The following is a 27,992-nucleotide window of genomic DNA, read 5'->3' as shown; positions in this document are numbered from 1 at the left end:
ACACTTCAACTAGACACTCTAGAAGAAGGCTTTTAATCTAATTGAAATTTATTTATTGTTCACAGATCTTAATCAAAGACAAATATGTCTTTGTTTGTTTTCCAGTCACATCATGAAGCAGGTCTACCCCTTGGCTAAATTTACCTCCCATTTAGATCGGGGATGTGACATTCACCATCATAATCCAATCTTAATGGGAACGTGCTCCCCAAAGACAATTGTGACAGCTATGGACACACTACATTGTACATCGTCGGTCTACATGTAGTGTATAATATTGCCTATAGGGATGTAAGGAGATGAGCTTGGAGTATGCAGTAATTGCACACGTTTCCTGTCTGTGCAGGCTATCTGAACAACAGTTGTTAAGAAACCAACATTATCACAGCTTGGATGTCATAGGCAGTCAAGGGGGTGTGTATGCAGGTGCATGATATGCAACATCCATCCTTGCTGAAGCTACAGCTATTGCTGAGCTACCGTCCAGTATAGACAGACATTAAATGTAATGACATTTTAAATGTAGTCTACTGATTAGACAAACCATGTCAGGAGAGTTTGATGATTTGGTCAAACAGGGATACGTACGTACGCGGAGTCGCAATCTTGGGGTGAGTATTTTGCTGAATGCATCATGTTCTCCGCATCATCTGAAGTTAACAAAATGTAACAATTTTGTTTGCTGTTTTGGCTGACAAAAAACATAAATGTTACCTTCACAAATTTTGATTATTATTATTATGTAGGATGTATATTTCCATTGCGCAAATCATTTTCTTTGAACTAATGACTGCATGTTTATCATGGTGCAGTTTTCACTTGATCATCACTGATTATAAAACAGAGATTGAGGGAAAATAAGAAACTAAGACACCATGTTTGTACTAGCAGTATTCTTTATGACTTTTTATCAACTTTTACACACGAGAAACAGTGACAAAAGGTACATGTAATGTATTCTTCTACATTTATTTACAGAATAAATAAAAGAAAGCAGGTTAGATCAACGTTAATTTTTATTTATTTTGTATTTATTTGTTTTAATAGTTATTATTGATATCCAACAGCAGATAGCCGCCATTTACAGGTATCATTCAAAACAACAGATAAAACTATAGTGTATGATAAATATAACTGTCACCCTTGAAGCTTGGGACTAAATTAAAGGTTAACATGAGCTTTGAAGAAATTACGACTCATTTGGGTGAACCATTTGAGAACGATTAAAAAACTATTTATTCAGAATCTATTATTAGTACTGCTCGCTGATATTGCTGTAGTGTAGACGCTGAGGCCTTGGGCAGTCCTGTGTAATGTAAGGTCATATACATCTGTACATCAACTGATGCTGGACTGTTTCCCTACAGATTCCATTATGCTGATCAACCTGTATAACTTGAATAAACCCTTTGATAATGCAAAAGGTTTATAATATGACAATGGGATCATTTCAAGTTCATTTCCCTCCACAATTTTGTGTCTTAATAAAAGTAGTAAAAATATTCTTTTACAATTGTCCTTAAAAATAAAATTAAGTTGTTTAGTGATTAAACCATGAAACACAGTGTTGCTGAAAATTAAGGTTAATGAGATGAGATTCAGCTCATTAGCTGACCTCATGCCATAATATAGCAGACATATCACCAACAAAGGCACCCCCATTTATGAAATGTGATTCTAGTGTATGTGTATAACTAGATTTCCAACCATTAATTGGCAAATATTGCAAAACATTGATGACAAAATGTATGTGATATTCCTATGCAGTCAGTGTTCCAGCCACATAGCATTTATACAGCAGTGGTTAAAGAGATCTAGAACCAGCAGGGTCATTGGTGCTATATGGACCTCCACCCTCAAAACATGTGTACTATTAAACTAATCTGTCATAGTTATCTACAATATAGTGTTAATTGCAACACCATCTTCAATATGAACGCAAAATAACTTGACACAAAATGTATAATCTTTAACAAATTTAGATTCTGTTTAAAAATAAAAACTAATGTTTGCATAGGCATATGTATTGGGAAAATGCTTGATATACAATTATGTTAGTTTTTGAGTAAGCAGATAAAATGGTTTGAAACTGTGACCTTCAGACTAAGTGCCTGCACTTACAAAGTGAGCAACCCTAATTTTGCTGGTCTCCCTATTTTGTCAATAACTTAGTTCGGGGATTGCCAGTCGCTTGCCATTCAACCTTAAACTTCAGTATTGCGTTGATAGACCATCCGGCATGTTAATCCAGAGGTCACAGACAGGTTCATATCCAGTTGTAGTCACTTTTATTTGAGTTGAACATTACACATTAATATTCCATTTAATTGTGGCATATTACTATATAACCGAAAATTCATTGGGTTGTCCTTTTTAACCGATCCCTAGAAGAGGTGTTCCTTTTCAACCGTGCTGGAACAGCTGTAATCTTCTTAAATTAGTTTTCAGTTGATGAAACTGCCTACAGGATTAATATCTCAAATGCTGTATTGATTGCCTAGGCTATAACAAAGATCACAATCTTAAACCAAACATCTTATTTGTTCAGTAAAGTAAAAGGGTTGAGTAGACTATGTTAACATTTTACCAAAATATATTCCTGCAGGAAATAAAGCTAACATTACAGCCAGGCTTGAGTACAGCAGTGTCACTGTATATAGACATGTAGATATACCATACATTAACAGATAATTGGTTGGCAATGACAAACAAGCATTCTCCTATTTCCTTTACACCCACCCACCTTCCATTTTTGATAGAGATATGCATCTGTCAAAACTGTGAAAAATACTCCGATGCTGTGGTTGAAAAAGAAATCGGGGGACGGGGGGACTTAAAGAGGGACTTGTATTATTTTTTTAACTCTTATTTTCTGTTAATACTGCTTTTAATTTTCCGTAACATTCTTAAATAATTTACGTAATTTTTATATCGTAATTTTATCGTGTGATTTTATGTTTACTTTTAACATGTAAGTTTGTTCGCAGGGCCCAAATGGAAACCAGTTTTTTACTGATTTGGCTCACCCTGGGTAAATAAAGGAAATAAATAAATAGAGTGTGTGTAGAAAACACTGACTGAGCAATCGGTGCCCCCCCCCCCCATTGTGTATCACACATAATGTAAATGTTTTATCCACCATGAATGTTAATTGCTTGCATGGCTTTGTATAGTAAACCACTGAAGAACCATGTTATCGTTGAGACGATGAGCTAATCAGCTGTTTAGAGGAATACATCATAGCTCTGAGAAATACACATAGGACCTAATTTATATTTACTGATTAATTTGCATTGCAGATATGGCAGCGACGTTGGGTGCAGTTCAAGAAGGTATCCAGTAAAGGTCCAAAGCGACTTGAGAAATACATTGACGAGAAGTCTGCTCTTTGTGGTGGATTGCACAAAGTCATCTTTCTTGACCTTGTAGTCTCAGCTACTAGACTTCCTCGTGAGACAAGACGATATGCATTTGCAATCAACTTTAAAAATGATGTAAACAAACATTTCTGCTGTGATTCAGGTAAAAAACTTAATCATCTATTGTAAAACAATATGTTAAAAGAGACTATTTGTTTAAATATTCAGAGGTACTCCAAAGCTGAGATGTGTGTCTGGAGCCTGTCATAGGTATAGATTTGAACAAGCCACATGCTATTTGATTTTTACGACTTATAATTTTAGAGTTTGAAAACAGATACAAAAACAGTACAGAGGAATTCAATTCTCTAAAAACTAGATGTTCAAGTTTGTGATTGATAATTATATTTTAATCTTCACGATTCACCTTTTCCATACATGTTGGCTGCTCACCTTAAAAAGAGTTTGGGGAAGTTTTGTCATAGTCATACACTTAAATTTCTGGTTTGGATCAGAAATGATGGCTCTGAAAGTTTGTCCATAGGCACAAAATTTGTCACATGATCGATGTTGTAGTTATTTAAATAGTCAATCTGACTTTTGAGTTTGGGGAAAAGCATTACTTACACACACTTGCCATAAGAGAGCACTGTCAAATAATATGATAGCCATTGTTAATGGGTTACTTGTAGGTTTTTGAATATAAACCATGACAGAAATACTAACATAAGTTATTTTATTATAGAACAATTAATGTTTACAGATAATGCTGTTTCAAAATGGAAAACATTCAAAAACCTTCATTTATGCCACTGACAATGCACACAATACATTTAGTATGCAAGACTGTTTTATCCATAGCTGATGGACATAAGGTAATGTCGGTTGTAGATAATAATTCTTGCCTAGTTTGTAAATAACTCACTTATCAGTCTTAGATTTGTTCAAGTTCTAAATAAAAGATCTTGATCCTGACTTTTAAACAAGCTTTACAGCTATTGAAAATTTGAAGCTACATGTCAATTTTCAAACAATGAGACCTTTGTCACCGAGACTCCTAGAAACGTACCGAACAAAAAATTAATGTTTTGACAGCTTCTTCACATGTAAAACTATAAAATCACTACTTTTGACATTCCTTTTCCATGTTTGTTGTGGTAAATTTTGTAAAAGAAATCTGTTTACAATTGAAAAAAGTCTTAATTTTATTATACGGTAATGTATAAGCAAAGACAGTTTTTTTCATGAAATGTAAATTTTGTCATCAAAACAGATACAGAAGCTGATGACTGGTGTAAGGTATTGTGTCTAGACCTTCACTCAACAGAGCAGTGTGCAATACAAAACCAGGAACCTGACTTATTGTTGTGTGGACTTCATAAAGAGCATAGTGGTAAGAATGAATCTCCATTTGTGAATGTGATCAAACCAACCTGTCTGCTTGCCCTGTGGCTGGAATTGGGTAGACAAGTGCTGTGAGCAAATTCTTTGGACAGAATTAGACTTTACTTATACTGATTAAATCCCTTTTAAAATTTCTTTTAGTGTCGTTGGGCTTTAAAATAATCATCCATAACTTTAAAAAAATTCAGCGGATTCAAGACTCATGTATATATTTCTTTTAATCCAGGTTGAAACAAGGCATGATCAGGTGTTATTTAAAGCAAGACTTAAAAATCTATACCTCGATACCACAATTAAGCTGCACTTTATTCTGCATAGATTCTAAAAAGTTGTTTGTTTTGTTTGTTTGTTTTTTTATTTCCAAATATCACAATAAATAATCATAAAACATACGAGAACAAAAGAACAAAGGGTGATAAGAGGAGGGCACCAGGAAAAAGCCTAGGCTTGTACAGAGCCTGGACCCTTTATAATATAAATTAATTGGTTTTACTTTATAACAATAACAATGTTGATTGATGAAATAAAAGTACAGTGAAAGGTATAATGCAAGTTAGGATCAAGTTAACATCCTTGTTCCAGAGTTTTAACTTTCATCATTTGTGTATTCGATATGAAAGCCAAAAATCATTTTATAATCATTGTAATGAGTATTTTTATTGTGAAATACATTATAATTTAAAACAAGCATTTGATTTCAGAAAAACATGTTATTTCGGTAGAGGCGAGACTGGCACAGTCTTTTTAGAAGTCAGATTCTCAATTAGTTACTTTGTTGCACATGTTAATAGAGACCCATGCACCCTTAATACATGCCCCAGTGTCTTTACATGTATTTTTACTTCAAAAATGGCACATGAGAAGTCAGGCAGTTGGAGTTTGAATTAAGAGAGTCACTGGACACAATTGTCAAACACCAGTCTTTTCACTTGGTGTATCTCAACATATATGCACAAAATAACAAACCTGTGAAAACTTTAACTCAATTGGGCGTCGAAAGGTCGAGATAATAATGGAAGAAAAAGCACCCTTGTCACACAAAGTTGTGTGCTTTCAGATGCTTGATTTCTAAAATCTCATTCTGAGGTCTCAAAATCAAACTTAAATATTTTATTGGAAAATTACTTCTTTCTCGAAAAATACATTACTTCAGAGGGAGCCGTTTCTCACAGTGATTTTATACTATCAACAGCTCTGTTATGCTTGTTAAGTTTTTAAGCTTACAATTATATTGAGTAATTACCAATAGTGTCCAGTGCCTTCAAAAGTGGCTTTTTATTCCTCAGAGAGATTTCATGTAAATCTTGTTCCTACACCACAATTGTCCATTGCTGGGGAGTGCACACTTCAAGTCACGGATGAGAATATTTACCTATGGGATGTATACAATGTGCGACTCAAGCTAGCATCATGGTCATTGCAATCACTACTACAATATGGAAGAGATACTACAAGATTCATATTTCAAGCTAACAGGTAGGAATGTTGGTGTTTTAAAATAATTGTCTACATACTACATGTACTACTGCAAGAAATGTACCTTTACAGATTCCTTAAAAGATTTTCATACCTTTTGCAGTACAATTGTTTTGGTTATGACATGAATCCCTACTCACTGTGAGTCGAGATGTATATGTAATAAAATTTACCTGTAGAAGTTTCAGCTTCATTAGTCATCAAGTTTTTGAAGAAAAAAAAGTGAAAAACACAAACTATGTTTAGGAGAGTTGCTTCAATATGTTGTACATGTTAAAATTATTTTTGAGATTTTTTTTTACTCATTTCTCCTGGGTGTATCACAACTGCATAAAATAACAAACCTGTTTAAATTTGAACTCGAGTGGTCTTCGAAGTTGCAAGAGAATAATGGATGAAAAAATACCCTTTTTGCCCAAGTTGTGTGCTTTAGATGCCTTGAATTCGAGACCTCAGTCAATGTCTCAAATTCAATTCCAATACTCTAGTGAGAAATTACTTCTTTCTCAAAAACTACGTTACTTCAGAGGGATCCGTTTCTCACATTGTTTTATACTATCAATAGCTCTCCAATGCTCAGTACCAAGTAAAATTGTATGCTTACAAACATTTTGAGTAATTACCAATAGTGTCCAGTGTCTTTTAAGGGAAGCTTTTTACTATTATTATCTTCAAATCAGGTTAGTTCAATGAAATTCTGCGTGTTTTGTTTCGTACAAAAAGTACACAAACATGTACCCTTTATGTGAAGAGGAATTTACCAATAACATTACAGAAACGATAACTAAAAAGGGAAATTCAACAATTTTGACCAACAATTTTGTGTTCCAATCCACTACGTTAGTGTCAGAAGGAGAGACTGTAGTTGAATTGAATGATGAACCAATGGAATTCATAATCAAGCAAAACGTATTGTTTGTGTTTGTACACTGTAGGTATTGTGAGAGTGTGGAAGGTCTCTTTACAGTGCAGACAGTGAATGGAGAAGAAATCTACCAGAGAGTACACCAGGCATCAATTGCCATCGCAGAAATGTCAGACAGAATCAATCAAAGAGAACAACACAACTATCGACCCCAATACGTTCCTGTAAGAAACACATTTTCATTTGGGTGGAGTACTGGGGGTCCGAAGAGGGGCAAGCGGGGGGAAATAAATAATATCGGGTGGCTATTTACTGAAAAGTGTATCGAACCACTCTTTTGTAATTTGTGCATTTTCCCCCATTTATTCACTGTTGTCATGGTGATTGATTCAGTATGTTTGTGAATTTAATTAAGATGTGGCAGACAGGTTTAATCAAAGGAATCAAAACGTGGTTCAAAAAAATGTATCCGGAAATACTAGAGTTGGATCCCCTTTTAGAGGAATCAACTTATGAAAACAGAGGAGACAATTACATTCAGGGGCAGTAGTCACCACTTGTATGTGACCCACTCTGAAAATGAGTCACATGTCGCCCAATGCAATATTAAGTTATGGACAGTTTAATGTGTAAAAGGTAATTTAAAACAAATGGTTAACCTTTAGAACACTTACTTTTAGGCAATAAAGCTATGAACACAACAATTTTGTGATCATACTTATGTCTAATTTGTATCCTTTTTGCACACAATGGTAGTTTAAAATATCATTTTACTTGTAGTTCGTTTTTCACAAAAATGGTGTAGTGGCTAATTTCAAACGGGAGTAACTCAGTAACGCGATACACCCCAAAGCTTAGACATATACTGCTGCTGATGTGTTCTTTCCAGCCATGCATATAACTCAATTCCTGAAACTGCCTACATCTGACTCATTTTCACAGAGCGGGTCACATATAAATGTGTGTGTTATTCAAGATTCTGCATTACAAATAAATAGAAAACCACATACAATGCAATTTGATAATAACTCAACTTACTCTTACACAGATGGATGGATGTAACAACACATTCATAGAGTCTGCATCTCATCTCACCACAACAGATGAGAATGGTAACGACTGCACAGTTATTTATAGACAGCAACCCAAGAACCACAATGCAACATCATTCCACTTACCACTTGGTATGTATGTCTTATTGAATGTTCTTCAAAACCTGACAGTTTTGATTTGTAATTAATATTAACAAACTTGTTGTTTTGACAAAAACAACAACATACAAATGAAAACCATTCCAAAATTTGTCCAACATTGCCAACTGATTTTCCATTGGAAGAGTGACTTATGACCCAAGTACTATTAGGAGTGTAGCCTTTCTTGAGAAACTTCCATTCTGTAAGCCTTTTTTGAGACAATGTAAACATTTGCAACAGGGAGTTGTATTCCTTGTTATATTCTTGTAGAGGTGGAATAATATGCACAAACCAGACAAAAACTTAAATATTTGGATGTATGATGGAGTTGGCCTTCTAAGAATTGGAATTAATGAGGAAATATATTGGGAATACCTTTTGAAAGAGACTCTTTTAGATTTTTTTTTTACAAAGTAATTGCTTTGCATCCCCCCAAAAAAAATATAAAAAAATAAATAAAAAATACCCCCCCCCCAAAAAAAAGTAAAAAAATAAATAAAATAACAAATAAAAATAAAACAATCCAGAAGACTAAACAGACCATGGCCAACTCTGCCCTTTGATGTGGAATTGGTATCTACATAAAGACACCCATTGAGCGTTTTTGCCCTGCCCTGAGTACGCACAAATTCAAAATGCAGAATTTCTTATGAAATCTGTAAATCTTGATATTTTATGGATTAATCAGTAATTTGAAAAAGAATTTACTCTTTTTCAATCCATGTAAGTTGTTAAGTTCTATATAATAGGGAACTTGTTGTCATTTTTACTTAAACATTTGACTGTCTTTCTTGCGCATTGCGGGGAGTGGAAAACTATAAAAATTGCCTTAACTCGTGCACAGCGCCGCGCAGTTGCCTGTATCAAACAGCTTCTTAAAGCTGAACAGTTTATCTGTCCATTCATGTAACAATGATGATGTATGGTTGAAAAATTCGCTGTCCAATGAAATCCTTTGTTTTAAAGCATTACTTTTTCCTTGTTGTGTCATGTGGGTGTGTGCAACGAGTGCGATTATTAGGCATTGATTTCTTACAGGGACAGCTCATTTGTGGGGGGGGGGGGGGGGGTGTCATTTTCTTTCTGGGTCTTGTCCATACAGGAAAATAATGTTCAATAAATGCAATCATTGCAACTGTTGGACCCTCCAGCTGATAAGCTTTATCTATCGTTGTAATGTCTCAAACCACAAAATGATGTAGTTGACGACCAGTCCAGGAAAATGTTAAAGGAACATTACAGACATACAGAATTGGTTTTTCTGGCAAAAAAGTTGCTGGCAGTGTAAGCACTATATGTAATCCACCTTATACATAACTGACAAACCTGTGGAAATTTGAGGTTGATCGGCCATCTGGGTCACGAGAGAATAGTGAAAGTGCATCGATGGCAAAAAAATGAAACGCTCCCTGATAAACTCCAAACGCGAAATTAGATTCGCAAATATGAAATTTTAGACAGAAATATTTCAAGGGATGTTTTCTACTATCATCATCATTAGACCGCGTAAGTCTTATGTAAATCAGTGATCTTCACGATTTTAGTTTCTTACCAATTCTGTAACTTTCCTTTAAAGTGGTTAAAAAGCTTGCCATCACACCTACTATATACATTGTTAATAGTTATAAAATTGTGTCAAGTTTTATTCTTTATTAGATAAATTGAGTCAGTGTGCAACCAGTTCATCAAAGGTATCATCATCCTTACAGTCATCATCATCATTATCAACCTAATCAACATTGCCATTACCACTAGCATCATCAGCAACATCTTCATCATCTGGTTCTAGCAGTATTCATCATATCAAGCCTTTTGGCTATTGACCTCTTGCATGCCGCACTTACATGCGCATATCCTGTCCACTATTTCGGGAGTCAAAATGTACACTAAGGAATTGACCCCCCAAATAGTGGAAAGGGTAAATACGCATCGAGTGTGGAGGTGCATTCCATGGTCATGGGTCAGCTTAATTGCCAACTTAATGTGTCAGGATTTACCTTTAACCCTGAAACCTATGTATCCTTTAATGTTTATTAATGAGTCTTTTGTAAAGATCTTGTGCTACAATGGGCATTCATTGACCACCGTCCACTAACAAACTATTGCTGTCCCTAACAAAGTGAGGTACTGCGGCTCGATTGTTCACACAGCCTGACTTTGACACTTTATATCAGTATCTTAATGACTCTCTAACAGACGCCTTGCATAATGCTACACTGACGCGCACGTTACCTGCACAAAGAACAGCTATCGTCCAATCATTTGCCTCTTTTGACCCCAGTGAGGGCGCTGTTTGAGCATGCCAAAGTCAGTTCATGATTCATAAACAATTGTTCTGTGCCCCAACCCTCTTCTTTAGTGACCATTAATGACATTGAGGTGGGAAATCCTCGAAATACATTTTAGTTAATCAGAAGAGCAACTGTCAAAACAAAATGCATGGCATGTCACCTCAAACTTTTCTGAGACCCTTGATTTGCTACATTCAAAATTGCTATAGCTTATGAAGGATTCAAAGAATTAACAGGTCCCATAGAACTCAGCTAACTGCCCAAGAAACACATCGGGCAACAATTGTATGCATCAAATATTTGTACCTGCCATTAGTCTGAGGCTCTTATCTCCCTCTTATTAAAGGTCACACGTGGCAGTCATCATATCGCATCATTGCTCATCTTAATAAGGGAATCAATGTGTGGTGTGAAGAGGTTTTCAACTAGTGGTTTAATCCCAACGAGGCCTGGTTCTTGATAATTTTATCGAGACGAAGAACCACGCCTTGGCGAGTTTAAACCACTATAGTTGAAAACCGATTCAACACACTTTGATTCCCATTCATAAATACCTTTTCGGTAAAAAAAAACCATCAACACTAATGGTCAAAAAGTAAAAAAAATGCAAAAATTATAATTTTATTAATGATTTCTTTCAATACAATGACCCTCCAGCTATGAAATGGTAAGGCCCAGTCATGGCCCTCGGGTAAACACAACTCCTTATGTAAGAGAATGCTGTGAGTGTCGCGTGTATCGCGTGATATGGCACAACTGTCTCGGCTGTTGCTCTCGGCCAATAGGAATGAAGAAACTGTCTTATAAGCACAGGTGCAAACTCGCATGTCACGCCTATGTTTCAACACTTATTGGTCATAAACAAAGTTTTATACACACCCACGTGACGCGCTCTCCACCAATACGAATAGCGAAACTGTCTGAGGTATTTATGAATGTGTTTTTAGTGCAATGTTAGAACATTCACAAAAATAAGCTGAGGATTCCTTAAGGGGTGACCATCCAATCATGAACATGCTGACATGACCAAGGTCTCAATTCAACATCATGAACATGCTGACATGACCAAGGTCTCAATTCAACAAGGTTTCTGTATCCTGCTAACACTTTTTCATTTGTTATGAAATAAAATAGTATATAACTTACCTAAACCTTTTGCAAAAATGAGTGAAAAAATGGTGCCAGGATACGGAAATTTTCCCTTCAATTCTCACGGTTAGATTGTTACATTTTGCAATGGGTCTTGTCTATAAGGGAACCTGTAGGCTAGCTTTAGATTACAGGTGACAATTAATGGAACATTATTTTGTGTATCTTTTACCAATCATATCCTACCTGTAATTTTTAATTTTAAATTGATTTTAACTTTGTTATGTGCGTGTCTGAAAGTATAATATTCATTCGAGGTTTTATGTTTATTTATTTTATTAAGTCAAAACTCCTTAACTTTGTTGAAAGTATGGAAATTGATTATACATGTTTTATGAGCTTTTCTTTTCTATGTAACGTAAAGTTTAAAATAACACTTGTAGCCTACTTACTGTAGGCCTACATATTTGTAGATTAAATGCTTACTAATTGCTGCATTCCACCTTTCTGTGTAAAGCGTTAAGCTTCAGCCAAGTGTATACTCTCTGCAAGCTACAATTTTGTACTCAAGAGAGATTTATAGAAATCTTTGAGCTCAGTTCAAATTTCACTTTAAATAAATTTGTACTTAAACTGTAGGTGTTCAACTTTTGCTCATGCATTATGTACTATAATACTTGTACATGTCATGATCTCACATGTTACCCCAAATTGTAATTGCCAATTGTATACCAGTTGGATAGCTTAGTGTGCCGTATAAAAAAACCAAAACATGCTATATGAATGGTGCAGAAATATGTGTACAAAATGTTATGTATTTATACAACACCACAGACAAAGTTTAGAAAGTTTTGTGGTTTAACCATTTACATAAAGACTGTACTGCGTTGTGGTAGATCTAAACAAAGACTTGTAGAGTAACAATACATTTGTTGTCGTTATGCTTCCGTTAGACAAAACCCAAGGACTGTTTTTATGGTACTTTACTCAAACTTAGTACTAGCACTGCATTAGCAACCTAGTCATATTCAGAGTCCATACTTGGTACTCTACTAAGAAAGTATTTGTACGAAATACTTGACTGAACTAAGGGGCCATTCATAATAGTCAATGTTGAACAAAATTTATCATTTTTTCTAAATTGTGTGTGGTGGGTCAAAAGAAATAATTGAAAATCGAAATTCACTAAAAAAAAAGAAGAAAAAAACAATTTTGAAAAAACTGAATACAAAGAATATATATTCTAACATTAATTATTATGAATGGCCCTCAATCGTCAGACATTGATATGTGATCAAAGTACTACATTCCTTTCTGCTTTCCTATGTATATGTGTTAAATGCAAGTATAACAGGAATAAAGCTCTGAAAACCGTAAAACAGGAGTTGTCTTTGACTTTTCTTTGCATTCACATTGAAAGATAGTTCCGGTAATCGTAAAAAGCAATGTCTTTTAGTAGGCCGGTAACTAGGGTGTCTTGATGTCTGGCTGCTTAATTATGGCTTGGACCATATACAGCAGCCAGCCACTAACCCAGTCATTACCATGCAGTGAAGACTATAGGTCCTTACACTGTTATTCCCTATTTTTTAATCACGTTGACTATCAACTTGGATAGCTAGCTGTCAAACTAGGAAATTCAAGGGAGGGGGTAGCGGCTCGTTTATCTTTTAAAGGCATTGTACACTTTGTTTAATTGTCACAGACCAGTAATCTGATTTGGCCTATCCCATCATATGCATTAAAGTCATCTGGAAATAGAATTTTTTTTCCTTTCAAACATAAGAGTATATGCTTACGAACAATAAAACAATTTTTTTAGTAACTGTTTGTCACGATTTATATGTTTAAAAAATATATAAAGTTGTTTGGGGGGCTGACTCCGCCTACCCCTTTTGTGACGTAAATCGAGGCAGACTTTGCCTGCAATGCGTATACTAAACACACGTGCAAAGTACATGTACGTCCAAGTCGTGAGTTGGTACATTTCAAAAAGTGTTTTTCTACATTCAGCAGCAATACACCTGGTCGGCATTGCCGAAAAAAACAATTTTTTTTTTTTTAAACTTACAAACTCACGACTTGGTCCGTACATGTACTTTGCAATTGTGTTTACTCTACGCATTACAGGCAAAGTCTGCTTCGTTTGACGTCACGAACAGCGCCCTCTCGAGTCGGAGTCTACTCTTAAATTTGTAAATAACATAAGAACTGATTTTTTAAAACCTTAGTTAACTGTTTATTCACATTCCACTCATCAAAACACATATATTGGTGACAAAAGCTTTATTTTGAAAAAATACCACTTCCAGGTGACTTTAAGTAACAAACCTGTGAAAATTTTGACTTGATTGTTCATCGCAGTTGCAAGAAAATAAAAAAATATAAAGCACCCTTGTTCCAAAAATTTGTGTGCTTTCGGATAAATAAAAGGCTTCAAGCCTGAAGCCTTTTATTGTTTGAGTGAGAAAGTACCTCCGTCTCAAAAAACTACAATACTTCAGAGGGAGTAGTTTCTCACAATCACTAACTCTCTATCACTCAATGTAAGTTGTTAGGCTTACAACTAGTTTGAGTAATTACCAATAGTGTCCAGTACCTTTAATGAAGTGGCTTTAATGAGAAAATGTTTTCTCTACATGGAGAATTATAGGAAGATGGTCGTATATGAATAAACAGCCACCACCCACCAAAATGAAACAAAAACAAATTTATACTGTACAAGTGTTTAATTTTATTCGACGAACAAATTTCAAGCTGAACTAAATGGTAAATAAAATTGCTTGTCCATAATAGATTGATGATGACTGGTATACCTTTGTATGTGTATTATTTGTACAAATGATAATGGCAATCATTTAGGAATCAATCATATACATGTATGTACTAATAACAACATTTCAAGAGTATTAATTTCACAAAGGAAAAGTCTAATTTGGATTTACCAGTGATATCATGGCTTAAAGACACTGGAAACCTTTGGTAATTGTCAAAGACCAGTCTTCTCACTTTAGTGTATCTCAACTAATGCACAAAATAACAAACCTGTGAAAACTTGAACTCAATTGGTCGTCAAAGTTGCGAGATAATAATGGAAGAAAAACACCCTTATCACACAAAGTTGTGTGCTCTCAGACCTCGAAATCTTATTCTGAGGTCTCGAAATCAATCTCAAATATTTTAGTGGAAAATTACTTTTTTTCTCGAAAACTATGTTACTTCAGAGGGAGCGGTTTTTACACTTTTTTTTAATTTTTTTTTTTATTACTACATGTATCAACAGCTCTCCACTGCTTGTTACCAAGTAAGTTTTTATGCCAACAATTGGTTTGAGTAATTACCAATAGTGTCCATTGCCTTTAGAAAAGAAAAGCTTGAGACCATCAGTCCTGGGCCCAATTTCATAGAGCTGCTAAGCACGAAAATTTGCTTAGCAGGAAATTTCTTCCTCAAGTGATAACAACAGTCTTACCAACCGAATTTCCATGTGATTTTTAGGATTTATAAGCAAACAACAGCTGATTACTAGTAACAAGCAGCATACAACAAATAGAAATTTTGTTGGTAATCCTGTTTTTATCAAGAAAGAAATTTCATGCTAAGCAAATTTTTGTGCTGAGCAGCTCTATGAAATTGGGCCCTGGTTGGAACTGACATTGGGATTTTTGAGCCAGTTATTAAGGATGCTGACCCGAGTTACTGTCTCATACCAGACAGACACATGTAGATAGTACATAAGCAAATACCTTGTTCCTATAGACTAGTAAAACATGTACTGTAGAAGTTAGTATCATTTAAAGGCAGTGGACACTATTGGTAATTGTCAAAGACTAGCCTGCACAGTTGGTGTATCTCAACATAGGCATAAAATAACAAACCTGTAAACATTTGAGCTCAAACGGTCATCAAACTTGCGAGAAAATAATGAAAGAGACCTCAAGTTCTAAATCTGAGGTCTCAAAATCAAATTCGTGGAAAATTACTTCTTTCTCGAAAACCATGGCACTTCAGAGGGAGCCGTTTCTCACAATGTGTTATACCATCAACCTCTCCCCATTACTCGTCATGAAGAAAGGTTTTATGCTAATAATTATTTTGAGTAATTACCAATAGTGTCCACTGCCTTTAAACCAAAAAAAGGGAAATTAATATACACATATTGACTGGCAACGAGGTTACTAGTATACGTCTATTCCCACGAGGGACTTTGAGTGACCAGAAGAGCGACCTATTTCCCCGAGGCCAAAGGCCGAGGGAAATATGCCCCTCTTCTGGTCACTCACAGGCCCGAGGGGGAATAGACGTACTATACTAGTTACCAATTATGCCAGTCAATAGGTGTTTTATAACACAGCTCGGTTTATAAATGTCAAATAAGAACAGAAAAAGGAATTTTGTAGCTTGTTCACGGTTCAAGTCAAGAGAGGGCGCTGTTACCGCGGGCACTATTTGCAAAGACTAGTGCCCGCTCTGGTAGTATTCCCGCAAAACACGATCAATAGTCTGTATTAGTTCATCCCACGTGACTGTGTTTCAGCCAACCAGAATACAGAAAAAGCAAGAGGTGTGTTATAAATTAGGATATCACTAGTATATTGTCCTAAAAAAAAGGGGGGGGGTTTCACTTGAAGTAAACAAACTATTTCAAACCATAACATTAATATTTAATGCTTGTCAATTTACAAAACTGCCATGATCTTGATTTCTTTCAGGTAATCAAGACTGATCCTTAAACAGCAGAATTTCTGACCGCCAATAAATTCTTCTTTTTGCTAGATTCTTCACCTCTGTTAACTATCAATTATTTGAAAAAGAGATATTATGCTTAATATGCTTAAAATAGATCTTCAAACTCGTTTGTGCCATCACTTATATTGGTTTCTTTACAGAATTTTTTTGTTATCTAAGTATGGGACACACACAAGTACATAGTCTTTTTTTTAATTTACATAGGCTTAGTTCTCTATCAGTGTACATACTCGACTTAATAATAGTCTATCTACATTATTTAATATCAAAACTCCTAATCAATTTTAATACCAATTGACAGTAGGGCAGAGTTACCAAGTGAGCCATTAGTTCAATGACTAGAACAACATACAGTCAGCAAAGAATCCAGCACTTTTCAAATAAATATGGCCCACATCCTATCAAATACATACATTGTTAAAGGGAAAGGAAATTACAACCACAAAATATTTGTGACACTATGTATTTGCAATGAATCATGAAATGAATACATGTATATCCATCAAATACTTCCATACAATTTCCCCCATAAGTTTAAACATTGTTTTTGTTTTTTTAAAGTATGAATAGCTTCCACAATTATCAACATGGTCATAGCCTTGCTCAAGGCAGTCGAATTATTCACTCCGAAAAAGACCGCCGCTGTGCGTAAAACCCACCCGTATTCACTGTGCGTAAAACCCACCCGTATTCACTGTGCGTAACATCGCACGACACGATGCCCCCGTACACTATCCGCATGCGGAGGCCGTCAGGCCGACAGCCATGTAGGATCTGTGTTGAAGCCACTGACCTCATTACTATAATAAGCGAAGAGTTCCCACGGTCAGCTCATTACCATAATGCCCGCGAAAGACGAGACACGTTTACCTCACACACCACCACGGACGCATGATAGGGTCCAAAGGTCGTGATAAGGGAAGTGCGTGATTGGACGTCAAAATGAATAATTCATTTGCCTAACATCCTGTGTTGTCTGATAGGTCTGACGAACGATATACATATTCATGAGCTGCATACTAGCATATCCTCGAGCCCCCCCAATTTCGTCCACTAATGGAATTTTTTCAATACAACACATTAAAACGGGAAGATACAGATCCGACAAGGCTGTCGGCCTGACGGTCTCCGCATGCGGTTAGTGGTGTACGAGTGCGATGACTTGTGTGAACAGTATTCGTGCGATGTGACAGTGTGTATACGGGTTGGTCATTCGGTGTGATCGCATACACCATGCACAGGGTATACGGCGGGTGGGTTTACAGCTGCGTCTTTTCGGAGCGAATAATGCGACTGCCTTGAGCAAGGCTAACATGGTCAAGGTATTTCAATAAATGTTTGCATATTAATAATTAAAGACACAATAACTGCAAAAAGGAACAAAAACATTAGTATGGAATATCCTGGAAAGTTGTATGACATTGAACACAGTGACCAAGGGATGTCATGTTTTTTGTCATAAATCTTGGTTGTCTTGCAATTCAAGCCATATGACAAAATTACCAGATAACATTTCATTATTTCCCCTTTTATTTTAGAGTAGTGTAGACAAAGCAATGTCAGACATTACTAACCTTGAATTTAATAAACCCAACCTTATTTTGTAGCCTTGGAATTCCCAACGTTAAATATCTGTTTAAATTCCTAACGTCCGACGTTTTTCTGCCTGGAACAAACTCAGAGTAGCCTCAATCTGTTTCTATGACAATAAAAATTTGATAACTAAATAAATCTATGAGTGTATTATCATATTTTTCTTACAAAATGGTCAAACACTTTTAAGGTTCTCAATGATCTTCTTTTTTTTTTTTTTTTGGGGGGGGGGGGGGTAAAACAAGTATACCCAAAGTGTGCATGCAGTCATTTTACATGTATTTCGCCCCTCCAAGAAGTCCAAATTCAAATGTGTTTAACTATGGACTTATCAAATGCATTCAGTCACATATTGAGCAAACATTTTCAGTATTTACAATTGTTAAATTAGAAAGTCCAGCACATACAGTCAAAAGTACATGTAGTACTGGGTATTGTGAAATCTGTATCCTACTCACAATACAACTATACATGTCCATGCAAGATACGAAGCAAGTCTTTAATCAATATTTACAATCTTAATCCCATAGAGTGGTCCTGCATAGTGTATGCTGTTGGGAATTCAAACACTGGAAATAAGGTCAATCTCTTTGATGTACCATGGAGGTAGACACTTACAAATAACTTATCCTTACAATATGCAACACAAATTGATATTGTCATAATACCAAAGCTTTTGAAGCTAACAATATTTACCCACACACATGGGCCCAAGCTTATAGCGCTGCTTAAAGACATTGGATACTGTTGGTAATTGTCAAAGACCATTCTTCTCACTTGGTGTATCTCAACATATGCAGAAAATAACAAACCTGTGAAACATTGAGCTTATTGGTTGTCGGAGTTGCGAGATAACTATGAAAGAAAAAAACAACCTTGTCACACGAAGTTGTGTGCTTTCAGATGCTTGATTTCGAGACCTCAAATTCTAAACTTGAGGTCTCAAAATCAAATTCGTGGAAAATTAATTCTTTCTCAAAAACTATGTTACTTCAGAGGGAGCCGTTTCGCACAATGTGTTATACCATCAACCTCGTCCCATTACTCAATACCAAGCAAGGTTTTATACTAATCAGTACTTTGAGTAATTAAAGTCCACTGCCTTTAACGTTAAACAAATTTATGTGCTTACTGCAGCAGAAAAAAACTGCTTAGGCACTAGTGAATTTCAAAATAGCCAGAAAGTTAGGCAGCCATCTGGCTCACAATGGATTTGCTTTGTTGCGTCATTAATTTTCATACAAGAATAACTTGTCAGTGTTCTTCAGGTTAGCAGCGTTATGAAATGGACACCGCGCAGTAAGCACAAAATTTGGCCTTGGATGATGTAGTTAGTAGACTATTAAAGGACTACGTTGCCTTGGATCGGTCGAGTTGGTCTTTGAAAAGCGTTTGTAACCGTTTGTTATAAAATGCATATGGTTAGAAAGATATTTTAAAAGTAGAATACAATGATCCAAACAAATTTGCCTCGAAAATGCATGGTTTTACACATGTACTTTTACTTTGTGAACTATCATGGTCGGCCATTTATGGGAGTCACAAACTTGACTCCCATAAATGGATGACCGTGGTAGTCAATGAAGTAAAACGAAAACCATATTCTACTTTTAAAATCATCTAATCATATGCATTTTATAACAAAAGGTTACCAACGCTTTTTAAAGACAAACTCGACCGATCCAATGCAACGTGTTCCTTTAAATTCGCTTTAGCATTTTGCTGGTTTTACAGATCGGTTATCAATAGTTATATCAAACAGATGTGCTCATGAGAAGTGGCTTTGTCAGTATTATCACCATATCACCTCGGATTGATCTAGTTTGTGCAAGTGCTTTGGAAAACGATTCAAGGCCCTATTGTGAACAGTGTGTACACATGGTAGGCTTTAAATAATATTGCCTTATTGGCCAGATTTCAAAAAACAAGTAACGTCTATTTTAAAATGGAACTGCCATGGAACTGGCAAGCTACCTCTATTGCATCACTGTGAACAGGATGATTCTACATCACAAAATATATGCAATGATTTAAATTGTTTAAGATTTGTAGCCTAATTCATCATTGGTTTGACTCATAGTGCCATGAGTGACTAGCAGACATTGACCTCAATGTGCACAGAATGGGTAGAGAAGACGCTATTCTAGAATACCTGCAGCATTACAAAACCTCTGGATTCTGACTCTTCCATTATCTTGTTCAAAAAAGATGTACCAGCTTTTACTTCCCTGTATAAAGAGAAAATGCATCATTCAACTCAGAGTCAATGGGGGAGGGGGGGGAGGTGATGGATTGGCAAACAGGAAACAAAACAGATAGCAAGCGAGAGAGGGGGGTGGCAGACAGGAGAAACCCAGATTACAAGCGAGAGGGGGCAGACAGGAGAAACTAAGATTGATAGCGAGGGGGGAGGGGCAGGCAGGAGAAACTCAGATTATAACGGGGGGGGGGGGGGGGGGGGGGGGGGCACACAGGGGAAAATCAGTAGTCTGGTTCCCAGACCCAAAATCTCTGACTAGGCTCTGTCGAATTTAAGGTTCGGTATCACCCAAAATCACGTGACCAAAAAGGAGGAATTCCTCCTTTTTTGAAGTTATCCGAAATGTTCCAAACGTGTTGTCGTCAACATTCGGACAGTATCGTTGATGGTCGGTATGGAATCATAATGTCAGTCCTGTCGGCCCTAGATCCAGGAGTTTTTATGCCAGCTATTGTTATTTAAAGCCAATGCAGGCGTTGTGCCTAAATAAAGCGTTTACAAAGCGATGCGACAAGTTCAAAATATAAACCTTTTTCTTCAAAAATATTTTCTCAGTATGAGTCAATGGATGGTGTTTTTACTTGAGTGTTCATTAGAGTTAGACATTGAGGATTAAGTGTCATGATTTTTAAAGGCAGTCAACACTATTGGTAATTATTGGTTTTATTAGCATAAAACCTTTCTTCATGACGAGTAATGGGGAGAGATTGATAGTATAAAACATTGTGAGAAACAGCTCCCTCTGAAGTGGAGTAGTTTTCGAGAAAGAAGTAATTTTCCACGAATTTGATTTCGAGACCTCAAGTTTAGAATTTGAGGTCTTGACATCAAGCATCTGAAAGCACACAACTTCTTGTGACAAGGGTGTTTTTTTCTTTCATAGTTATCTCGCAACTCCGACGACCAATCAAGCTCAAATTCTCACAGGTTTGTTATTTTATGCATATGTTGAGATACAGCAAGTGAGAAGACTGGTCTTTGACATTTACCAATAGTGTCCACTGGCTTAAAATTGGTAAAAATGGGGCAAATCTGGTGACTAGCTGTGGAAATTATACGTGTTGAACCAGATTGTCATTTGCCAATCAAAAGAATCTTGTAACCCTCCGGCCTGGCGGCCGTCGGGAGGAGGGTTACGTTATCGCAACTAGTGCAGACATGGTTTCCCTGGACATGACCCCAGACCCTAAAAAGTTGCGTCATGCTTTATTTTTAACCGTGGGTGATACCTGACCTAAGATTTTTAACAAGAGACGTCAAGGAATCTTTGGTCAGGGGACCAGACTAGAAAGTCAGATGCAAGGGGGGGGGGGGGGTTGGCACACAGGAGAAACCTAGATCAAAAGAGAGGGGGGGGTGGGTGTCAGAAATGAGAAACTCAGATTACAAGCAAGGGGGGGGGGACAGACATGAGAAACTCAGATTACGAGCGAGGGGGGGGGGGGCAGACATGAGAAATTCAGATTACGAGCGAGGGGGGGGGGCAGACATGAGAAACTCAGATTACAAGCAAGGGGGGGGGGCAAACATGAGACACTCAGATTACGAGCAAGGGATGGGGGCAGACCACACCCAGGTTAATAGCACGGGTGGTGGGGCAGATAGGAGAAACCCAGATAACAAGCGAGGGGGCAGACAGGAGAAACTAAGATTACAAGCGAGGGGGGCAGACAGGAGAAACTAAGATTACAAGAAAGGGAGGAGCAGACAGGAAAAACCAAAATTACAAGGGGGGGGGGCAGGCAGGAGAAACCAGATCAATAACGAAGGTGGAGGGGGGGGGGGAGAGACAGAAGAAAGCTAGATCAATAGTTAGGGGTGGGGGGGCAAACAGGAGAAATCCAAATTACAAGCAAGAGGGGTGGGGGACCAACAGAAGAAACCTAGATTACAAGTGAGAGGGGGAGGGGAGGGGGGGGGGGGGTGGGGAGCGTACAGGATAAACAGTGATTACAAGAAAGGGAGGGGGCAGACATGAGAAACTCAGACTACGAGTGAGGGGTGGGGGCAGACAAATCCCAGAATAATAGCAAGGAGGCGGGGCAGACAGGACAAACCAAGATAACAAGCGAGGGGGGGGGGTGGACAGGAGAAACGGAGTTTTAAAAAAAGGGAGGGGGCAGACCGGAGAAACCAAGATTGTAGGCGAGGGAGGGGCACAGGTTTAATCCAGAAAAACCCGGACTACAAGCGAAAGGGGTGGGGGAGGGGGTGGGACATAAGAAACCCAGATTACAAGCAAGATGGGTGGGGGTAGGGTGGCAAACGGGAGAAACCAAAATTACAAGCGATTGGGGGGGGGGCAGACAGGGGAAAGTCAGATTACAAGCAGGAGGGGTGGGGGAAGGGGTAGCAAACAGGAGAAACCCAGATTAAAGCAGGAGGGTGGGGGAGGCAGACAGGGGAAAGTCATATTACAAGATTACAAGCAAGGGGGCACCCAGGAGAAACCCAGATCAAAAGAGAGGGGGGGCAGACAGGAGAAACTCAGATTACAAGCGAGTGGGGGGGGGGGGTTGGCAGACATGAGAGACTCAGATTACGAGCAGACACTGAGAAACCCTGAGAATGCTGGTCGATGGTGTTCAAATAACAGAGATGTCAAGAAATACAAGATGAACCTCTAGACATAATCAACTGCCAGCAGAAGATAGTTTTAAACACAAAGTAAAACAATCTCAGTTGAATGACAGAACTGATGCAGATTGAAATTTAGTTGTCTTGGAGATAATCACAAAGTTGATTGACGGGAACCCCTTCAATTAACTTAGGTATTTATAAACATCTGAATGGCATTTTTGGTGAGCAGCAGGTACAGCACCAGATATCAATATACATGTAGGAGACTTGACAATAGACCGATCCAGTAGGCTCCGCCCACGATGCACGTGTGAGCAAGAACACGTGGGGCTCTCCAATGCCTTTCTGCACAACTCTGCCGCACGTGCCAAGATACACGCACGCATGTCGGACCTTCGTTGCGTTGTGATTGGTCAATAAAACTGCAGTTCATTGATACAGGCATTTAAAGAATGCTCACTACCCCTTCACCCTTGGCAATCATCAAATCATCAAACTTCTCAAAACAATTTGATACATTGCATTACAGTTAGTTTTAAAGAGTGAAAGGCCACTGTGTTTCTTCTACATCTTCAGTAAAACAACACTGTTACCATAATAGTGTGATTGTATGGGGACTTGGGCTGGGGCAGGGAATATTATATTTACCTGATAACTTTAGTAGGCAAGGCAACTCTTGTATCTAGTCTGCAGGATGCTCAGGACATGACCGATTCCTCTCAAACCACATATCTATACAACTACAATCAAAACAATAATAACAACAAATTACAATCAATGCATGGAGGTAATAATAATAATAACTAATAATGAAAAATTTATAAAGCGCCTTTTCCAAAGGATGCAAAGCGCTAGGGATAATGCAAACAAAAACCCAAAAGAGAATAAAGACTAGTATTAAAGGCAGTGGACACTATTGGTAATTACTCACAATAATTGTTAGCATAAAACCTTTCTTGATGCGAGTAATGGGGAGAGGTTGATGGTATAAAACTTTGTGAGAAACAGCTCCCTCTGAAGTGCCATAGTTTTCGAGAAAGAAGTAATTTTCCATGAATTTGATTTCGAGACCTCAGATTTAGAACTTGAGGCCTCAAAATCAACCATCTAAACGCACACAACTTTGTGTGACAAGGGTGTTTTTTTCTTTCATTATTATCTCGCAACTTCGATGACCGATTGAGCTCAAATTTTCACAGGTTTGTTATTTTATGTATATGATGAGATACACCAAGTGAGAAGACTGGTCTTTGACATTTACCAATAGTGTCCACTGTCTTTAAGCAAAAATACAAAAAGTGACAGAATCAAAAACACATTAGATGGAACGATTAAACAGATGAGTTTTTTAAAGTCCTTTAAACTGTTCTACAGAAGAAGCGTTCCGGATGTTTGTTGGGAGTTCCAGTTTCGGGGACCAGCGATGGAGAATGCACGGTCTCCAAACATCCTCAAGGATTGAGGTACTACCAGATTGGATTGAGATCGAAGACCTCAGGTACATGTACATGTAGTAAGATTGTTAAGATGCAGCAATATTCGAACATCATGCTGGTTCGCATGTCTGTTACTGCTGACAATGCTTTTTGTCTATGTCCAATAACCTTTTGACAATACCAGCGGGTATTGTCAAAAGGTTATGGGAGATAGACAAAACCCGTTGTCAGCAGTAACAGACATGGGCCACTGACATTCCAAAGTGGCTTATGTACACAGTCCATGTGGATTCCGATTGTGCATTAGGCCGACACCAAAACAAACATAAGAAAAACAAGTTCATTCCTAGCTAAACCGGAAATGAGTCGACCACATTGAATTGCTAGGTGAGATCCACCATTGAAGTCACATTTCGTTTTTGGAATCCACTTTGTCCAGTTTTCTGAACATAAAAAACATTTTATTTTTGTAATGTCTCAGAAGTGGAATAATGTCTCAGAAGTCAACTGATTGAAATTATTGTTGTTGGTGTGATTCCTTCCCCCTGTTGCTATGGCATCCCTTGAATCGTGTAGCACCTCCTGTCTTACCTTTTATGATAAATACACAGGCATGGTAGTCTTGCTATAGTGTCTCCTTGTTGCATATCATCTAGGCATATGACACACTCTCCAGCATCTGCTGACAGGACATCCTCTGGGAAAAGTGATACATCCAAAAGGAGTATTACTGGTAACATTCATTTTGTTCAACTATCAGTTCAATTCCTACTCCCTCAACCTGTGTATCCTGATCAAGATGTGATTTCCCTTGTCAGACTGATTCACTCGTTGAGTTCTCAGATATTTGCATATTTACACTTGAAAAGTATCAATCATAAAAGTATTAGTTTATGCTGTACTTTTTATCCTTAACATGAAATTGGACATCACCTAACTACATTGTGGTTTAAAGGCTATTCATAAATACCTCAGACAGTCCCGCTTTTCCTATTGGTGGAGAGCGCGTCATGTGGGTGTGTATAAACCTTTGTTTATGACCAGTCAAAAGTGTTAAAAACATGGGTGTGACACGTGAGCTTGCACCTATGCTTATAAGACAGTTTCTTCATTCCTATTGGTCGAAAGCAACGGCTGGAACAGTTGTGCCACATCACGCGCGAAGCTCACAGCATTCCCTTATAAGGAGTTGTTTACCCGAGTTGCCCTAGGACCTTACCATTTCATAGCTGGAGGGGTGTTGTGTTAAAAGAAATCATTGAACCATTTAAATTTTGGCATTTATTTTACTTGAGACCCAAAAGTGTTGTTTTTGTTACCAAAAAAGGTATTTATGAATGGGAATCAAAATGTGTTAAAGCGGTTTTCAAGTAGTGGTTTAAACCCGCCGGGCCTGGTTCTTGATAACTTACCTTGACTTCGTCTCGGTAAAATTATCAAGAACCAGGCCTCGGCGGGTTTAAACCACTTGCTGAAAACCTCTTCACCACACACTGATTCCCTCATTAACGAAATTCATCTGGAGTGCGAAGTGGAATTGTGCGTTTGATAACACACAATATCTATCAAGTGGACTTGTTTCCCACCGACCCCATATGCAACACTTCCTATACACATCATGTTAGGGTAAAGTCAAATTTATTAATTAAATTTTTAATAAATTGTAGTAAAACTGTTCAGCTATAATGTATTTTAGAGGCATAACTCAACGGCAATATTTACTTGTTAACAGTTTATAAAAGAGACAAACTTAGTTAAAAATCATTTAATTTTTACCACACAATCAAACTTACCAATATGTTCACAATGTTGTTTCTCGAAAAGCTGTTTACCAACAATTGTATGAAAATGCAAGATGTATGCTGATGACTGTATTGATCATTTAAAACTTACCGTTATATACAATCCTTGGTTTTGTCAAACATATTACCAAATGGCATTCCACATCATCAGGGGGCACAGATTTAGCACAGACTGGGCACTTGATTCCTGAAACAAAGTGTATCCAATTAGATAGCAACAAAAACTTGAAGAAATTATACAAAATGTACACTACATAAGCCAGGTTTTACTCCTAGTCAGGTGTGTGTTAGACTAAAAAGTTCAAGTAATTTCAGGGGTGCCAGTCAGAAGCCTTTCAACCTGTACCTGCCAGGGATCACAACCAAGTTTACCATACATAATGGGACGAATGTCTTACCAACTAGACCACCATGAATCCATTAATTGCCTGATATGTAGATACTAGAGGCATGAATCCCACGTTTTAGCAGCAGGTACTGCAGCAATTTAAAATGTTAAATTTGCATCGGTATAAAGAACATATTTGTAAGGGTAAACCAAAATTAATATTCTTTATCCCTGACGCACATTTAATTGACCTCTATAATAGTAAAGATGTTAATTAAATTTGCATTGGGGATACAAAAACAAACCTTGTTGCAGAAGCATAGGTGTTGTGAAGAGGTGTGCTGGTAGTGACTGAGCATGAAAAGGGAAGGTCCTCCCACGACTGCGAGTTACAACAGGAAGGGATAAATTGTCCTCGGGAGAACTATCATCAGATTCTGTGCCAAGTGTCAAGTCCATTAATCCAGGTATGTTCATACCACTACTGTTGTTAGTATCACCATTTTGAGCACTACCAAGAGATCGGGCTCTGTTTCTAGAGTGTTGTTGAGAGGTGGACACTGATGATGTGGCTGCATAGGAAGAAGTACTGGCATGATATGATGCTCGTTGATTATTGGACTGGTGGCCGTTGCTTGTACCACTCCCCATTGCCAGATGATGTATTGAAGAAACAGGATTTGTATTACTAGATTCACCAAGACTATGAAGACCAGGACCAGCTATAGAGGGGTCATGTACTGCTTGGTGGGGATGCGTAATGGGACTACCATAATTTGTCCTCACTCTCGGACTCGAACTCACTTTCTGTCCCATTTTAGCTCTTTATTACTTCTGGCATGTTTAACACGTTCAGGTTTTTGATAAAGATGTAATGTCATGAGTGAGTCGGAGTTCCTTGTTGTCTTCAAAACATGCTCATCACAACATTGATTTGTTGTATGGATAAGAAGGTCAATCAGTCAGGGTTCACGGCTCAATTCAACAACCATCACGATCACGAAAACACTTGACATGCGACTTTACAGCATACGCATACACACCACTAGTCCTAACCTAAGCTAGTGTTAAAAACGAACGAGGATCACCCAACATGATGATGTACCATCCTCCATACGTTACGTATTTATTTAGTTAGGGAAACAGAAAATGAATGAAACATCAGGCAGGTTCTCGCTTCATTTCACACATGACATATTTGTTAATATGATGTTTGATTATTTACAAAGGCGTTTACTCATCAAGTGTCGACACATATACATACACATGTGCACCATACTGCCTTCTTTGTGGCATAAACATCACAAGCAACAGAGAAACTGCGATTTCTGGTGGTGCCATTAAATCATGGCAGCAGCGACATGTCAAGTTCCGGTATTCAGGATAGAGGAGAGTCGTCATTAGTCGAGTTCTGAGATGATCATACAAGCAATACAATATTCAATACATTGCGGGCTCTGACTAATGCTGTATGCTGTGTGCGTCAACATAGTCGGGGTTCTTGCCGTCGTTTTAACCCCTTTTCATTGTCCGCATGTAATTTTTTTTTGCTACCACACGCTGGCCA

General features: G+C 37.5%; 2 protein-coding genes across 4 annotated transcripts; one reads left to right on the top strand and one right to left on the bottom strand.

Moving 5' to 3' along the window:
• The first annotated feature begins 389 nt into the window (after window positions 1-389).
• LOC139934762 (docking protein 5-like) lies at window positions 390-13,150 on the top strand. Of its 2 annotated transcripts, XR_011785725.1 has the most exons (8): window positions 390-611; window positions 3,300-3,522; window positions 4,633-4,752; window positions 6,050-6,239; window positions 7,175-7,328; window positions 8,153-8,288; window positions 9,954-11,619; window positions 11,659-13,150. XR_011785725.1 is itself a non-coding variant. In XM_071929169.1 (7 exons), the coding sequence occupies exons 1-7, from the start codon at window positions 546-548 to the stop codon at window positions 10,028-10,030; spliced, it is 966 nt and encodes a 321-aa protein (XP_071785270.1). In that variant the 5' UTR covers window positions 390-545; the 3' UTR covers window positions 10,031-13,150. The 2 variants fall into 2 exon arrangements, 1 of the variants encoding a protein (XP_071785270.1); XM_071929169.1 differs by having other exon boundaries at window positions 9,954-13,150.
• Window positions 13,151-14,243: 1,093 nt separating this feature from the next.
• LOC139934838 (E3 ubiquitin-protein ligase znrf2-like) lies at window positions 14,244-27,848 on the bottom strand. 2 transcript variants are annotated; one of them, XM_071929246.1, is made up of 6 exons: window positions 27,690-27,848; window positions 26,731-27,445; window positions 26,189-26,284; window positions 24,887-24,992; window positions 23,508-23,599; window positions 14,244-20,247 (listed from the first exon to the last, which is right to left on the bottom strand). In XM_071929246.1, exons 2-5 carry the CDS (start codon window positions 27,239-27,241, stop codon window positions 23,542-23,544), a joined length of 771 nt encoding a protein of 256 aa, XP_071785347.1. In that variant the 5' UTR covers window positions 27,242-27,445; window positions 27,690-27,848; the 3' UTR covers window positions 14,244-20,247; window positions 23,508-23,541. The 2 variants fall into 2 exon arrangements, with proteins under 2 accessions (XP_071785347.1, XP_071785346.1); XM_071929245.1 differs by having other exon boundaries at window positions 26,731-27,848.
• Between the last annotated feature and the right edge of the window lie 144 nt (window positions 27,849-27,992).

Source organism: Asterias amurensis, chromosome 3 (assembly GCF_032118995.1).
Source record: "Asterias amurensis chromosome 3, ASM3211899v1".
NCBI lineage: Eukaryota > Metazoa > Echinodermata > Asteroidea > Forcipulatida > Asteriidae > Asterias > Asterias amurensis.
Note: the sequence above shows the minus strand (reverse complement) of the source record. Positions and strands in the feature narration are given on the sequence as shown.

What these genes read in the sequence shown, in the direction of transcription:
- LOC139934762 (XM_071929169.1), top strand. Translation starts at nt 546, where the DNA reads ATGTCAGGAGAGTTTGATGATTTGGTCAAACAGGGATACGTACGTACG. An exon ending in ACATTTCTGCTGTGATTCAG is followed by an intron (nt 3,523 to 4,632) that starts GTAAAAAACTTA and finishes TCATCAAAACAG; the next exon opens with ATACAGAAGCTGATGACTGG. An exon ending in ACTTCATAAAGAGCATAGTG is followed by an intron (nt 4,753 to 6,049) that starts GTAAGAATGAAT and finishes TTTATTCCTCAG; the next exon opens with AGAGATTTCATGTAAATCTT.
- LOC139934838 (XM_071929245.1), bottom strand. Translation starts at nt 27,241, where the DNA reads ATGGGACAGAAAGTGAGTTCGAGTCCGAGAGTGAGGACAAATTATGGT. An exon ending in ACCTATGCTTCTGCAACAAG is followed by an intron (nt 26,285 to 26,730) that starts GTTTGTTTTTGT and finishes ACTTTGTTTCAG; the next exon opens with GAATCAAGTGCCCAGTCTGT. An exon ending in CTGTGTATTTATCATAAAAG is followed by an intron (nt 23,600 to 24,886) that starts GTAAGACAGGAG and finishes TTTTGATTGTAG; the next exon opens with TTGTATAGATATGTGGTTTG.